The 15,368-nt window shown below is 51.0% G+C and overlaps 1 protein-coding gene across 7 annotated transcripts in view; it reads right to left on the reverse strand.

Annotated features, from left to right (window-relative positions):
* P2ry2 (purinergic receptor P2Y2) overlaps positions 1–15,368 on the reverse strand; it is a 52,858-nt gene that overhangs the window by 6,013 nt on the left and 31,477 nt on the right. Inside the window, exons 2-3 of one of the 7 annotated variants that reach the window (XM_031387567.1) lie at positions 9,871–10,082; positions 1,375–1,564 (exon numbers count right to left, since the gene is read on the reverse strand). In XM_031387567.1, the coding sequence (XP_031243427.1) occupies positions 1,375–1,443 (69 nt within the window). In that variant the 5' untranslated portion in view covers positions 1,444–1,564; positions 9,871–10,082. Of the gene's footprint in view, positions 1–1,374; positions 1,565–9,230; positions 9,585–9,870; positions 10,101–15,368 lie in introns of those variants that run through there. The other 6 variants (XM_031387566.1, XM_031387569.1, XM_031387564.1 and 3 more) reach the window with 6 other exon arrangements.

The raw sequence follows: 15,368 nt of genomic DNA on the forward strand, positions 1-15,368 counted from the left end.
CTCTGCCCCACTGGAGGAAGGGAGCGGCTTCTTCTAATCCACGTACTGCCATCACCAAGTCTGCACAGCTGTTCCATTCCTGCCCATCACTGCTCTCCTCCTGCCCGGCTCTCTAGTCAACATCACTAGTTCCCTGCTGCTCCTTGCCCATGGAATCTCTGACACTAAAGGGCAGGGTGGAACTTCCTTGTCCCCAGAACCAAGGAGCTTCCCTTTCCACCTGTTTTAAGACATCCTGGCCTCTGCCCTTCAAGCCAGCTGGAAACTCTATCACAATGGCCCAGTTCCAGACTGTACTGCCTGTCCTCTCCTTTCCTGGGCCAACTCATTAGCCTGTAAAGCTGGCTTGCTAGCCCCCAGCCCCTCTCCCTTAGCACCGATTAGTGATCTTCAGCTCCATGGAGACTGCTCCGGCTGACTCAGTCATTGGTCCCCTCACACTGGCTGGCTCTGCTATGCCCAGTTCTTGCTGGCTGTGTCCCAAGAACTCCCAGTTTAATGGAGAAGTGAACCAACCCATCCAGGCCTCATTATCTTTGTTAACACTGTACGACTGTCCCAAAAGCCTTTCCAGAACGATCCTTTACAGATACATCCCAGTCATTTCTCCAGGCTCTTTCTCAATTGCTGGAACTTTCTCAGTTCACCAGCCCCTCGAGCCTTTTATCCAGCCTGGTGGTGATCTGTCCTTCTACTCCCTCCTCAATATATTTCTTTGAGGGCTAGATCCATGTGTTGATTTTCTCTGTACCTATGGCCCGGCAAGCAGCCCAATCTGCAAGCAGTTGTTGTGAGGAAGACGGGATGAACGAACAGGTGGGTAAATGAAGCACTGGAAGCCATGGGGACCCAGAGGAACTGAGCACAAGAGTCATGGGACCCAGCCCACCCAAGCTCTTCTCCTGCCCCAGAGGGATCCTTATACTATCTCTTGTTCAACCCTGATATGACCCGGAAGACCTTGCCCTGCCCTTCTGGAGCCAGGGAAACAGTCTGGGACTGCATTCTAGGGACTTGTCAGCAGGCAACCCATACTTCACTTGGCTCAGCCTCATCAGCTTCATATCCTGCAGTCCCCTCTGCTACCCTCCATGTTCAGTGGGGATTAGATTAGGTTTAAGCAGCTTCCACAAGGCAGCGTTCAGTCCCTGGTAAATATCTAAACTAGCTATTTGTTTTGGTTATACGAGAAGGAATTGGAAAAAAAACTAGGCTTGACACCAAGGGCTGTGTGGCTCCAGAGGCTGAATTCACAGAGCCTGGGATAAAGGATCAGAGCAGGGTCCCTGTCTTGGTCCCACTGATGTAAGCAGAACTCGGTGTGCACATATACAGAATGCCCAGCCTCCCAGACAGTGGACCCGCCCCACACACCTGGATCTGATCAGCTTCTGCTCCTGGTGTGGTGAGGATGCTCAGTGCCTGCTCCAGTTCTTCACTCATATATGCACAGGCCTGGACCAGCTACTGGGACCGAGGCAGGAAACAAAAAAACAGGTTCCGGGGCCTGGGTCCCAGCCCAGCCTCCAGCATTTTTCAAGGTAAGCAGCTGCCTGGAGAGCTCCTGCAGACACCCGGAGATGAGGAAGCAAATGTGAGCTCAGAATCTGTCAACAGGACCATGTTTTTTCTCTCTCTTCCCCTACGGGTTTCCTCCTCTTCTTTAACTATGGCCCCAAAGAAGCCAAGAGGTGACCCTGCGTGCTTGCCTGGTCACAGGGACTTCTGCATGCCCACACCCTCTGCTATCCCCTGCCTGCTCATATGTTCCAGGGATGGGCTGTTCAAATCCTCCCTCTCTGGCACCCCCTTTCACAGGGAGGAGGCATTGTGGAAGATTTCCCCTGATATCTTGCAGAGCTGAGCCAAGTCTCCAGTGTCCCTTTCTTTGGTCCTGGTTCTGCACTTTAGCCCCACAGCAGGAAACAGTCAATACCCTCTTGGCCCAGCATATACTGCATATGAATGCTAACATACCTTTGTTCAGGATAGGTGTCTAACTAGAGTCCCCGCCTCTTTACTCCACATCTAGACATTCCTGTACAGGTGTTATAAACACACACACACACACACACACACACACACACACCACACCTGAATACACACAGGTACAAATGCATGTAGCCAACCAGAGCACACACTTCCACACTCCTGTGGACATATTGACATGGTCTAGATGGGGCCTGGTACAGCCTTTGGAAACTACCTGTGCTGAATCCTCATTTGATGGAGGACGAAACTCAAGGATGGAGCCCCTCACACACAGCAGGCACAGGGCATTTGGCATTTGCTAGAGAGAGGATAGCTGCCTAGTGGAAGGAACCCTCTGTGTGGATGGGTCCCAGCACCTACCAGAAGTTTCCTGAATAATTTTTTTTCTTTTGACACAGAGCTATACATCTCAGGCTGATCTCACTGTATAGCTGAGGATGAATTTGGCTTTCTGATTCTTCTACCCTTACCTCCCAAGTGCTGTGATTATAGACATAAACCACCACATTCTGTTTATGTGGTGCTGGGTTAGATAACCTAGGCTTCAAGTATGCTATAATTGAGACAGACGGACGGACACACACACACACACACACACACACACACACACGTTGCTTTTTTGATGCTAGGGCCTGAAGCACGACAGGCTAGTGCTATACCACTGAGCTATGCTTCCAGCCCCATGAGTATTTTTTCCCATCTGCTTACTGTCTCAACAGTGGGGGAGTGGAGTCCCTAAGCTTGAGGTGTTTATAGGAGAGCAGGAGAGAATGGGTGGCCACAGGAAGAGGACCAAGAGTGGGTCTGGGAAATGGCTTCTGGCCACTGATGACTTGATGCTCCCAGTCCTGGCATCTTAGGCTGACATGGTCCAGAGTGTGGGTCGCTATCTGGCTGTCTGCTCAAGGTCCTGATAGCAAGATGAAGGAGCTCCCCTTTTCACCTTGCCCCACCCAGGTATACTCCCTGAGGTTTGTCCTCAGGAGGTGCCTAACCAACCAGCTAAGGCAGAACATGCCACGTTCCCAAAGAGCCTCCACCATCCTTCTAGGTTGCCATGTCAACTCTCCACCCCATCAGATGTCTGCCGCTCACCGAGTCCTACCAGTTCAACCAGTGCAGCTCTTTAGATGTGGCTTTATGCCCTTTGCCCGAAGCAGAGGTAGGGCTAACCTTTACCATATGCCCTTGGCCTGAAGCAGACATAGGGCCAACCTTTCCCATCCTCCTTGCTGCAGTCCTCACCTCCCTCTGCCCTACTTTTCCAACCTTAACTCTCTAGTCACATTGTCTTCTTCATGCCCACCTTTGATCACATGACCACCGTGAGCTCAAACCCTCCATAGCTCCCTAGTACTGTCAGGTAACGTCGAAGGTCCTCAGCCTTGTCCTCAAGTCCTAGCTGAACCAGTTCCTGCCACCCTACTACAAGACCTGTAATCTTCACCTTCTCCCTCATCCTCCTGTCTCAGTACAACTGAAGCAGTCGCATTGTTCCATCTCATTCAGTGACAGTTTCCCTTATCTTCTACCATCTGTCTCCTCTCGAGAGCTGAGCATTCTCTGTAATCATTTCTATGTTAGGTGGCTTCATAAGCCTCTTCATATTTAATCCGGAGGTTCTCACAGGCTAAAGTAACCTCCCAGGACCACAAAAATAGCAAATAATAGAGTTCTGCTGTGCCCCTGGCCACTACCCCCTACCCTGCATGGTCCAAGTCCCATCTCCAGGGAGCCCCTACCCATTCGTCTTTAACTCCAAACTCCCAAGCTCTGGCTCTTTGCTCCATCTTCAGCAAAGGAGGCCCCAACTGGCAGGACCAGGGATGGACTCTTCAGGACTTTCCCAATGAAGCCAAGATGTACCTATTTCTCAGGTTAAAAAACTAAGACCACAAAGTAGGAAGCTCAAGGTTTCACTCAAGACCCCCAGAGAGTCAAAGGCAGAGCCAAGCCTTCCTCTGCTCTGGCCTTTCTCTGACTTCCTGCTTCTTTCTTACTAGTCCCAGGCTAGTGAGTCTAAAGCCAAGAGGGGGAAGCGGCTGCTCCTAGGCTGGCAGCGGAATTTCCTGGGTGGTTAGACAACATTCCAGCTCCTTTGCTAGGGTGGCTCTGGAATGTGCCACCTGCTAGGCTGGTGGACCCTGCCCAGCCTGGCAGGGGAGAGTGTTCTATCCCACGCCAGAGACCCCTGCTACCCTTTGTTAGGAAGAGACTTTTGGAAGGGGGAACTGAGGACCTGGACTTAAAACAACATCAAGAGGCAGGAGAGGGCACAGGGTGGGCAGGGAATGTGTTCTGCCCTTCTCAGCTGTTGGCTGGCTGGACAGGGCTGTCAACCCCATAGCCCACATATCAGTCTCCTCTTAATGAAACAGAACTTGCTTGTGAGCTGTTGAGAGTTCAAAAAAAAAAAAAAGTCACACTCACATTACAGAATAAGAGAGAAGGTTGCCATGTAGGGCAGAGACAGGAGGGATGGGGTACCCCTAAAAGATGAGTGGGGCAAGTACTACTGCAGGAATTATAGGTGAGGTTACAGTGGCAAGGATACATCCAGGCTGACCTAAAATCATACTCCCAGTCTCATCCTCAGGGGTGGGGGTGGGAGTGGATGGTGGGTGTACGGAGTGGGAGATGGGGGCAAAGGGTGTCCAGAGCCCTCCGCATTCCCCTCTGTCCCCAGGATTGCCCCTGTGCAGATTATCTGGTGACTCAAAGGTTACATTCTTCCTTAATCTCGAGAAGTTCACTGTCAAGGTCAGGGAGGCACACCCAGAAACAGACAACGACAATCAGGGTGCCAGGCTTGAAGGAAGCCCAGGAGGCCCTGCTGGGAAAGGAGGCCCTGGTGGTCGGGAGGGTTTCCTGGAGAAAAGATCACCTGACTTGTGGTTAGAAAGATGAGGCATCAGGTGGGTGGAGAAATGAGCGAGCACAAATCAGAGGGCCTGAGCCACTAAGCACCCCTGTGGCTGAGCAAAGTACAGGGCAACAGAGGATTAAGAAGTCACTGCCTGTCCCCTCCCAAATGTCCTCCAAGGGGCTAGAGGGCATCAGGTCCCTTCAGCTGTGAATGCCTGCCCTTATTAATCTGGAGAATAAGCTCTCAGCTTGCATTAGGAGCACTGAGCACAGGGGCTAGTCTGGGGACACAGTTCAGGGTGACCTCTGATGGTATCAGATGGGGCTTGTGTGTGTGTGTGTGTGTGAATGTTTATATGTATGTGTAAGTGTGAGTGTGTGTATCTATATGTGAGTGTGTCTGTGTGTATGTGTGAATGTGTGTATGTATGTGTGTGAGTGTGTGTATATGTGTGTGAGTATGTGTATGCGTGTGTAAGTGTGAGTGTGTATGTGTGTGTCTGTGTCTTTGTGTGTGTTATGAGGCCTCCCTTCTAGGAGGTCCCTGTGCTCTATAGCACTTTCCCTCAAGCTCCCAAGATCTCAACTGTGGGAGCCACTCATTGAGGCTGAGAGAGCACTGGGCTTCAAAGCTGAGACTCCTGAGGAGAAAGCGTCTACCTGACCAGGGCAGGACTCCAAACCACTTATCCTAAGTGGCCCAGCTCAGCTGAGTGCAGCACAGGACTTCAGAGATTGGCTGAATGACTCAGAACCACAAGGTCCCTGACTCCACCCCAGCCAATCGCACCTGCATGCCTCCAGTAAGACCCAAGAAGCAAGAACCCTGAGTTCAGGCTCCAACTTGGAGCCTGTTATGCTGTGCAGTTTGGATCTAGGCAGATCCCATCTCTGAGTGTAAGTTCCTACTGGTCAAACTGGAAGAGTCACAGATCCACAGGGCAGTTCACTAAGAATGAATAAGACCTGGGAGTGATGGGGGTGGAGCCTATGGGGAGCAAGATGTGTACTTGACTTGTAGGCATTATCTTCCCATTATGGCAGGAAAACACTGAATTCTAGGCTCCTACAACACTGCTCATCATGGTGTCGGCACTGGGTCTCCAGCAGAGACAGAGATCATGGTCTAAGTTGTGATCATGTCTCGGAACAAGCAGGAAGCATCCCACTTATGAGATGGGAGAATCCAGGTATACATCACAGGATGCACAGGAGGCTGTGGGATGGAAACTGTCTTCCTGGAGCACTTTTGGAATATTCCCAGGCCTGTAGCTCTCAGAGTCTAATCCCACGAGTACCTGAATCCCATGCTGTTTCTTCAGTTTGCCTGCTGAAGCAGGTGCTGCCATCCAAAGTTCTGTTTCTCCTGGCTCCAAAGCCTATGGCTGAGATTCTCAGAACCCCACGAGTTTGTGCTCAGATTAACACAACCATAACCCACAGTCCTAAGAGCCACAAAACTCAAGCAAACACCTGCCAATGCCTCTACAAACATGGCTTCAGAGGGTGAACTCTTCCAGGCCCCCTGAGGAGTGCCCAGTCAAGCCTTGAGAAAAGACCCAGGGATGGATAGGTCAATTTGGGAGATCCAACCATCTCTAAAAGGAACCAAGGGACTAGGAACTCAGGGGCCACAGAGTCAGGACAACTTGTATCTTGAGGAGGTGGTCAGTGGAAGCTTTCCACATGGAGCTAGACCTTAATAGATAACTTGGGGTTGTGGAGAAGACAGAGATGAGAAGGGAGGAAGTCCAAGCCAGACTCAGTGGGCGAGGGGACAGGCTGTTGAGGAAGTGCCAGTAGGTCATGAGTGGCTGGCTTGGAGGGTTAGGTGGCATGGAATGTGTGGGGGCCAAGGAATTCATTTGAAAGGGCTCAAATGCCAAGCTGAGAGCTTATTCTCCAGATTAATAAGGGCAGGCATTCTCAGAGTTTACAAAGATGGTACCACATGGAAGGTGGTTAGCACCAGAGTTTGGAGGGTAGGGGACCACCGTACTTATAATGATACAGGCAGAAGAACTAGCAGTTTCCTTCAGGACTCCCTGTCAGCCTTCTTCCCAGCCAAGCCCAGGTTTGGCCAAAGTCTCTCTCACAAATGGAACTGGAGGCTAGGCACTCTCAACGACACTGTATCCACACAAGCCAGAGGGAGGCCTAATGCCCAGGCCTTTCTTCTTCAGTGGCAGGAACAGGACACCAAAAATGGAGGGTCCAGTTGTCACTCTCTGCATCAGAAAATCTTGCTACTCATTCTGTATCAAGACTGAAGTGAGCCTTAGGGTCTGGGTGACAGGGCAATAGAGAGCTACTCTCTCTTGAGACAGAAGGACTAGGATGTTGCTCAGCTGGTAGACTATTTACCTAAAATGCAGGAAGCCTTTGGTTTGATTACCAGCACCAAATATAATGGGTACATGCCTAGGAGCCCAGCATTCAAGAGGTGGAAGCAGAAGGATTAGAAGTTTAAGGCCAGCCTAGGCCACAGAAGACCCTGTCCTGGGGCAGGAGGACCCACTACGGTGGCTCTTCATGAATGAAGGCCTTTCTCTTCTGAATACCCACAGCACCTGGTTTCTCATTTTCCAGCTACTCCCTAGCACCTGCTGTGTGCTCCATCTGTGCTGGATAATAAGGGCTGAGTGAGAAAGAGATGGCCTGGCTTCATAACACAACTAACTGGCTTCTCTAGAGAGTAAGGAGGGTCTCACATCCATGTTCTTCCCATTCAGCTCTTCTGGTGGCTTAGGGACCCAAAGGCATACCAGGGGGAAACTATGGGTTGAAGGGTGCACAGACGGGCCTAGGGAAGGCCCTTAGGAGAGAAAAGAGATGCACTGGAGGGCGTTTCTTACTCAGCAGGTCAGCCAGATCTTCCTGGTCCTGTGAGCAGACCTGGAGATAATGGTGGTTATCCCATAAACGGCTGGGCAATTAGGCCACAAGAAAGACTCCTGGGGGCAGCCAGGCATGGTGGTTCTTGCCTTTAATCCCAGAGTTCCAGAGTTAGGCTATGGGCAGATCTCTGTGAGTTAGGGGTTAGCCTGGTCCATAGAGTGACATCTAGGACATAGAATGAGGCACTGCAGTAATCAAACTTCCTCAGCCTAGAAATAAGTGGCATAGTTTCATTCTGAAGCTTTGGCCCTGGGCAGGGAGGCCTCAGCTGGGGCAGGTAAGCAGGAGTCCCAGGTTTTATGTGGCTTTGTGACCATAGACAAGACATTTCCCCAAGCCTCTATTTTCTGATCTACAAAATAAAGGTAATAGTTCCTTTCTCAAGGGGCCTTTAGGAAGATAAGATGGGGAATTTTTTATGAACTCTAACAAGTAGCAATTGAACAACATTCCAATAGTAGCATAAGCACTTGTAATTAAAAAGAAAGATTACAGCCAGTAAATTAAAGAACTCCTGGTGTCACCCATGAGGCCTTAGTGAGGTCTTCACATGATCATCTGGTTCCTGGGGTAGGTGGGCAAGAGGGGTTCTGGAAAGGCCACACCTCGCTCTGCATCTAGGCAGACATTTCTGAGGATTACTCAATATGTCCACCTGCCCATGGCCTCAAAACCCCGGAGAGTCCAAAGCATGGAGCATAAGAGGGGCAGACCTCCACAACAGGGCTTGTCCCAGCCCTCATGCAGGACCCACACCGGCAGGCAGGCGTGTAGAGGCTGATTGTTCAGGGAATCGCCTTCCTCTCACTCCCACCCACAGATAACCGACACTTCCCTGAGGCCCCAGCCTGATCTTCAAAAGCCACTATTCCAAACTTGATCCAAAACAAGGCTGCTGACCCAAGGACTTTGGGGATGCCATTCTAAGCACAGCAGTCACCTAGCCCTATAAATCTCCAAACTGGAAAGGCTAGTTCCCAGAAGCATCTACACTTGGGTCGAGCTCCTGGAGATCAGTAACACACACACACACACACACACACACACACACACACACACACACACACTGTAGCCCTAGTGAAGTGGACACTGTCTTTCTTCTGTCTGACCCTTCCTACGGCACTACCTGCCAGATTAAAAGTTTCCAGACAGATTAAAGTCTTAACTGTCCTTATATAAAACTGCTCTCACCACCCACACCCACCTCCCCACCCCCAACCTCCGCCGCTGCTACCACTGCCTCCCCGTCTCTCGGGGACACTGAGTGGGCTACCCAGAGTGACTCTGGGAAGAGAGAAAAGAGTGCAAAAGCTCAAGAAGTCTCCAGGATTCCCAGGTCTCTTAGCCCACAGATTTACATCGCAGGGGTACACAGAGATTAAGTTCAGTCACTCACACCTTAAGGGTGTGCACATTCGCCCACTAACACATAGATTCCCCCAGTACGCTGGTAAACACACCAGAGTGTCACTCACCGAGATCCACGCTCTAGAGGAAACAAAGTTCAACAGCGCACCGGCAGCCGGCTCTCACCGCCCAGTTTTGCGCAGTACAAGGGCTGGGAGCCCGGGCCCTCGGGACAGAGTCACGTAATGGGCTCTCCCTGTTTGGCGCTGACTCGACCGGCGCACCCGTCCCCAGGCCGTACTTGGCGACCTCTCCCGGTGTCCGTTCCCCTCTAGGCGGCCCCCCTCACCTCTCAGCTGCGCTGGTCCCCTCCAGGCGCCGCCGCCGCGGTTCCTGGTGCCCGAGTCCCATGCCGAGCGGCGCAGGGTCCCACGTGCCTGGAAGCGCCGCGGTCCCCGCCCTACCCCGCCTGGCTCCGCACCCCATGGCCCGGCGGCGAGCAGGAGGGCGGGGCAGACTCTGGGCAGACGCCGGAGCCGCCCCCAACCCTTCCAAACAGATGCTTCCAGTCTGCCATCCGCTTGGGGACGCGATCGGTCAGTGTTGCCGCCGGTCAGCGTGTCCGCCACGGTTGTTGAGCAGGGAGAGGCGGAAGGCGACCGTCCTGGCTGAGCAAAGGCCACCTGCTTCGCTCACCGATTTTCAGAGACGCCCAAGTTTTATAAGGTTTGCTCCTGTCACTGCCCACCGATGGACCTTTATACTGACCTGCAGCCTTCCCTCCGCTGCCGCCTCATCCCATCTCACTTACAGATGGACATGCTTTCAGACTGCTGGTACCAGAGGAGTCTGCGGGTTTCACCATCTCTGTCCTGTCGCTCTTCCTTCAGGTCACCAACAGGTCTCTGAAGTCCCCGTTTAGTTTGATCTCTCATCTTGAACTGCAGCAATTCTTCTCTCTGACCTGTTCTGAAGACTTTCTGTAATTAAAAACCCCATTTCTGTCCCTGTCCTAGTTTGAGCACAAAAAGGCAAGGGCCACATCAGCCATCTCAATTGCTGTCCTGTGGATGGGTGGATGATGAATGAGTGTCTGCCCCCTCCCGTTTCTGACTCAGGAATCTGGATTGTAAGTTCTAGCCACCTTTAGTGCTGAAAGACACATTCAGGGACCCACTTTCTGTGAAATGAAGCCAATCTTTTCATGATCCTACCTCCTGTATCCATCCAGGGAGTCTTGGGGTGGCCAAATAAACAGACAAGTTCAGAACAAGGCTTTTCCTATGGCCAAGGAGTTTGCTCTCTGCCCTAGGGCTGTAGACCTTGTTAGTTGCATATCAGGTGACTAGAGTCCGGCTCCCACCCCCCTGGAGGGGCCCAGAGAGGGTTCTATCTGCAGCCTTGCCCAGAGTGAGAAGGTTGAACACACAGAGCTGTGTGGCTGAGCCTCTCTGCAGCCTCCCGGGACCTTCGAACACATCAGGCAGCTTCCAGAAACCCACATCTCTCCACAGCCACACTTGTGGCTTTAGGGTCCTAGTGTGAGGGAAGTCTTTCTGGTTATTGAAATCCCAGTGGATTTCCTTTTCCTGATCTCCCTTCTGAGCCATCAGATCTTTTGCAGTTACTGCTGCTTCCCCAAGGACCCAGGATTGATCCCAGCCTCTAGAAGACCCATAGGCTGGACAGTGGGCAGTCTTGGCTTTACACTTCCTATGGCCCAATTCTTTTACTTTCTAGCCAAAGAAACTACATTCCCAAGATACATGACATCTGACTTTTCATGGCAGGTGACATAGAAAGGCCTGAGTACTCAAATTCAAGCCTTCCTTCACTTTATCTGTGTCTACTTTTTAAGGTTAAGCCCTCTTTTTGTTGTTTGTAGCTAGGATCTCCCTTTGTAGGCCATGCTAGCTTGAACTCACCATGTAACTCAGGCTGGGCTCATACTTATAGTCCTCCTGACTCAGCCTCTTAAAAGCTGATATTCTAGGCATGTGCTATACCACACTGGCTCTCCATCTTCTTTTCAAAACAACGCGTTACATACTCCTTTCTTGCTGTTCTGACTAAATGTCTTTATTTGGGGTCTTGACCATCATCCTGAACTTTCTGGGTCTACAGAGTGAGTATCCCCTCTCAGAAAAAGCCTGGGAAGCAAGGTTTTCTGATACTCAGAATTTGTAGAACACCAAATCCAGCAGACTTCCCTCCCCTCATCTCCCCCACCGCCCCCGTCTCATTCCAGTTTGAGCACCTTTGAGTTCATATTTTTACTTACTCCCAACTTGAGAGTTTAGACTGAAAGTGTTTAGAACTCATATCGATCCAGCCAGGAACTGGAAGTTCAGTAAGTCACAATAAGTACCATATGAAGGGTAGACCAACATTGAGGGCGTCTCTCTGAACCTCGAAGCCAAGGCAGGCTAATGGTGAGGCCCAGGCACTACAGTGGTCCCCTGAAGTGTAATGAAGTCACAGGGGCAACTGCATTAGCAACAGAAGTTCAGGAGGGGACTGTCAGAGAGCCAGCCCTGGCTCCGCTGGCCTACCTCACATTAGAAGGCTTCCTGTCTCTCTATCTTCTGTCTCTCCTGAACAAGCATTTGCCTCCTGGCAGGCATCCCCATCTTCCTTCTCTGACTTTTCATATCCCATGAGAAAACTTCCTGCTCTGAGATTCTAAGATGTGGGCAGGCGGGGGAGTCCCTGCCTGGCCTAGCCTCTAATGCAGCCCTCCAATTCTCTGTTATTGCCAGAATGGTGCCTCTGTCTTCTCAGTGAGGCTCTCTGCTTCACACTCTTTTGGGGGCTTCCTCTGCCCTCAAGGGAGCCCAGCTTCCCAGCCTCCACTCCAGGTCTTTCCCTCTCTGCCTCCTCTCCTGCCTCCATTTAGCCAGGCAGGCTGGAACCCTCATTTACCTCCTGCTGGGTGCTGGCCACTCTCTGCCCCCTGTGTTTCTCTGTGTTTGGTCTGCTCCTCTTGACTCCCAACTACTGATCATCTTCCTCCAGATGCCATGTCTCTCATTGTGCTGTGACTGGCTCCCCCTCTGATGGGGATCTCTTTGAAGATGGGGCCCAGTCGGACATACCCATAGCTGACTGTCCAGCCACCGGCACTGTCCCTGTCACATGATCATCCTCCAGAAGGACTCTTTATAGCTCCCCTTCTGTGTGCTAGTTACGGTGTTAAGGCCTCTCAGTCTTCACCAGGACCCTATGAGATAGGCACTATCATTCCCATGGCACATCTAGGGAAATGGAGGCTCGTATAGTGAGTATGCTGTGGGTCCACTAACCCTGGAACTGGATTCTGCTGTGGGGGAAGGCCCTGAAGAAAGGTCTTGGCTCATGTCTGGGCCTTGGTGTTGGGGTCTACAGTGGCTCCCACTCTGCAGAGCTGGGCTGACTATCTTGCCTTGCCTTCCTAGCTCCCAAGACTACTGTGGGTAGTTTTTTCTCCTTCCCTTAGTCTTTCTCTCCCTCCCTCCCTCCTTCAGAACCGGGTGGTGCTCCTCAAGTTTCCCTGACCAGGGCCAGGCCTTGAAAGGCAAATGAATCCTGGAAGCTCAGCTGTTGGCACGCCAGAAGGCAGGCACTTCAGGGAGGCAGCCCTGAGAAGCAGGAAGCCTGATTTTCTGCCTTGGCAAAGGATCCCTTCCACCTCCCCCAAAGCAAAATAAGCTCCCAAATTTGCAAGACCCTGTACAAAATGAAAATGTGGATCCTTTGTTTAAAAATTGTTAAGAATTTTAAGATGTTGACAGAAGTATTAAATCAAGTACTAGGCCGGATGTGGTAGTACACACCTTTAATTCCAGCACTCAGGAGGCAGAGACAGGTGGATCTTTGTGAGTTCAAGGCCAGCCTGGCCTACGTAGTTAGTTGTGGGACAGCCAGAGCTACATAATAGAGAGGTTTTGTCATAAAATAGACAAGCACTAATGGTGCTTGTCTTGCAACTGGGAAGCCAGCCCTGCTCTCAGGCCTTTCTTTCCTCATCTGTCAAATGGACTAATGGTAGACATCTAGTCAGATAAGATAAGGAAGAGGGAAGAGACAGGAGTAGGAAGTTCAGTAAATAGCATAAGGATTGACTAGGGGTCGTCATGGACATCACTTCTTTAATGTATGTGTACAGGTGCACATGGGTGGATGTGCACATGTGTATGCATACACATGAAGGCCTAAGATCACCTCAGGTGTCATCCTCAGGGATCCACCCATCTCTTGAGACAGGGCCTCCCACTGACCCGGAGCTCACCTTAAGCTGCACTGTCCAGCCAGTGAGCCTAACAGAGCTTCCTGTCTCTACCTCACAAACACTGAGGTTACAAGCATGTGTCACCAAGCCCAGCTATTTCACATGGGTCAGTGGATCAAGCTCTGGCCCTCACCTGCAAGCAAACACTGTATGAGCTGAGCTAGCTCTCTGTCCCTACACATACGCACAACCCAACCTACAGACATCAGACTTTTTGGTGGATGAATTCTTGACAAGAATTTGATTCTTTTTTAAATTTGTACTTTGTCTTATATGTATGATTATTTTGACTGCATATATGTCTGTGTACCACATGTGTGTCTGGTGCCTGTGGAAGTCAGAAGACAGCATCAGAGGCCCTGGGGCTTGAGGTAGATGGTTGTAAGATGCCCGGAGGGCTTTGGGAATCAAACCTGGGTCCTTTGAAAGGGTATCAAGTTTCTTAGTACTGAGTTTCTTGATTCTTTTTATTTAAAAAAGATTTTATTTGTGTGTGTGTGTGTGTGTGTGTGTGTGTGTGTGTGTGTGTGTGTGTGTGTGTACTTGAGTGTAGTGCCTTCAGAGGCCAGGAAAAGCTTTCAGGTGCTCTAGAACTGGTGTTACAGCTGGTCATGAGCACCTGATATAGAGTGTGGGATCCAAACTCAAGTCCTTTGGAAGAGCAGCAAGCATTCATAGCCGTTGAGCTATCTCTCCAGTCCTAATAGTTTTATTTTCCTTTTCAAGCACTCAGCCTGTGTCAGAGAAGTAAGCTACCGAGTCTCTGTACAATACTATCAGTGACTTAGTATCAGAATTGCACAGAGGCACAGTGAGGGAAGCCAAGATGAGAGGCGGAGGGGAGGGAGGCTGAGGGATTGATAAAGAGAGAAGCAGAGATGGAGGAGGCTGCTCAAGACAAAGATGGCCATTGTGCAGACACAAAGACCTGACCATAGCATCCCTGTGGGGCTGGGCTGAAATCGTGGATGGAGCATAGGGAAGCTATGCATGGTGACCAGGGAGCTGCCAGGAGCTACCTCCTAATCTCTCCCTAGTTGGGATGGGAGTTGGGGGTGGCATGCGGGAGCTAGAAAAATGGTCAGTAAGGAGAATTAGATCTGGGTCTGGGCTCTAACACTCTGTTCCAGGCCTCCAGACTACAGTCTTCTACTAGGGCAGACTGCCCAAGCCCCTTCTGGCAGCATGCCCCATGCTACTCATTGAATGGTCTCCTATTTCATTAAGGGCAGTGCAAGTCTCCAAATCTGGCTTCTGTACTCCCTGTCACCCTGAGGCATACAAAACATAGTCCCTTTAGTGTTCCATTCAAAGCCTTTCCTGACTTTCCTTGAGTGAGCAGGTGTCACCTGCTCCAGTCCTCAAAAGCCTCTGGCACCACTGTCACATGGGACATCCCACTATTGTTCCATGCCTCAGTCCTTTTACACACACACACACAACTTTGAGCTTTTCCTGTCCTTCTGAGGCATCCCACCCCTGCCTGACTGTGGGCTGAAATCCTCCACCCCACCCCCACGGCTGGGCTTAACCTCATCCACTAACACACCAATCCACTCCTCCACAAGTTCTGGGTTTACCCACTCTCTCCAAGTGCTCACCCTGAGCTGACTTGTGGGTTTAGTCATTTGCATCCACAAAGCTCAGCTGGGAGGTGGCCAACATTTGAGCGGAGTCTTACAGGGCAGGGGACTGCACCCATCTGTAGAAATCAAGAGTATAAGAAGCAGTGATTCCAGCTCCAAGCTCTGCCTCAGACACTTCCTGAATCGGTTTGGTTCCCGAATTCCAACAAGGGATCCAGAGCAGCAGAGGCCATTATCAGCATGAAGATTACTCCCAGGGATCAGGGTGTGGTGGCACACACCTGTAATCCCATCACTCAGGAAGTAGGAAGATGCAAATTTGAGGCTAGTCTGACTCCCCTTTCTTAAAATGAACAAAACTGGGGTTGGAGAGATGGCTCAGCATCGGCTGTTCTTCCAGAGAACCAAAGTTT

This window comes from Mastomys coucha, unplaced genomic scaffold, assembly GCF_008632895.1.
Source record: "Mastomys coucha isolate ucsf_1 unplaced genomic scaffold, UCSF_Mcou_1 pScaffold21, whole genome shotgun sequence".
NCBI classification, from domain to species: Eukaryota; Metazoa; Chordata; class Mammalia; order Rodentia; family Muridae; genus Mastomys; species Mastomys coucha.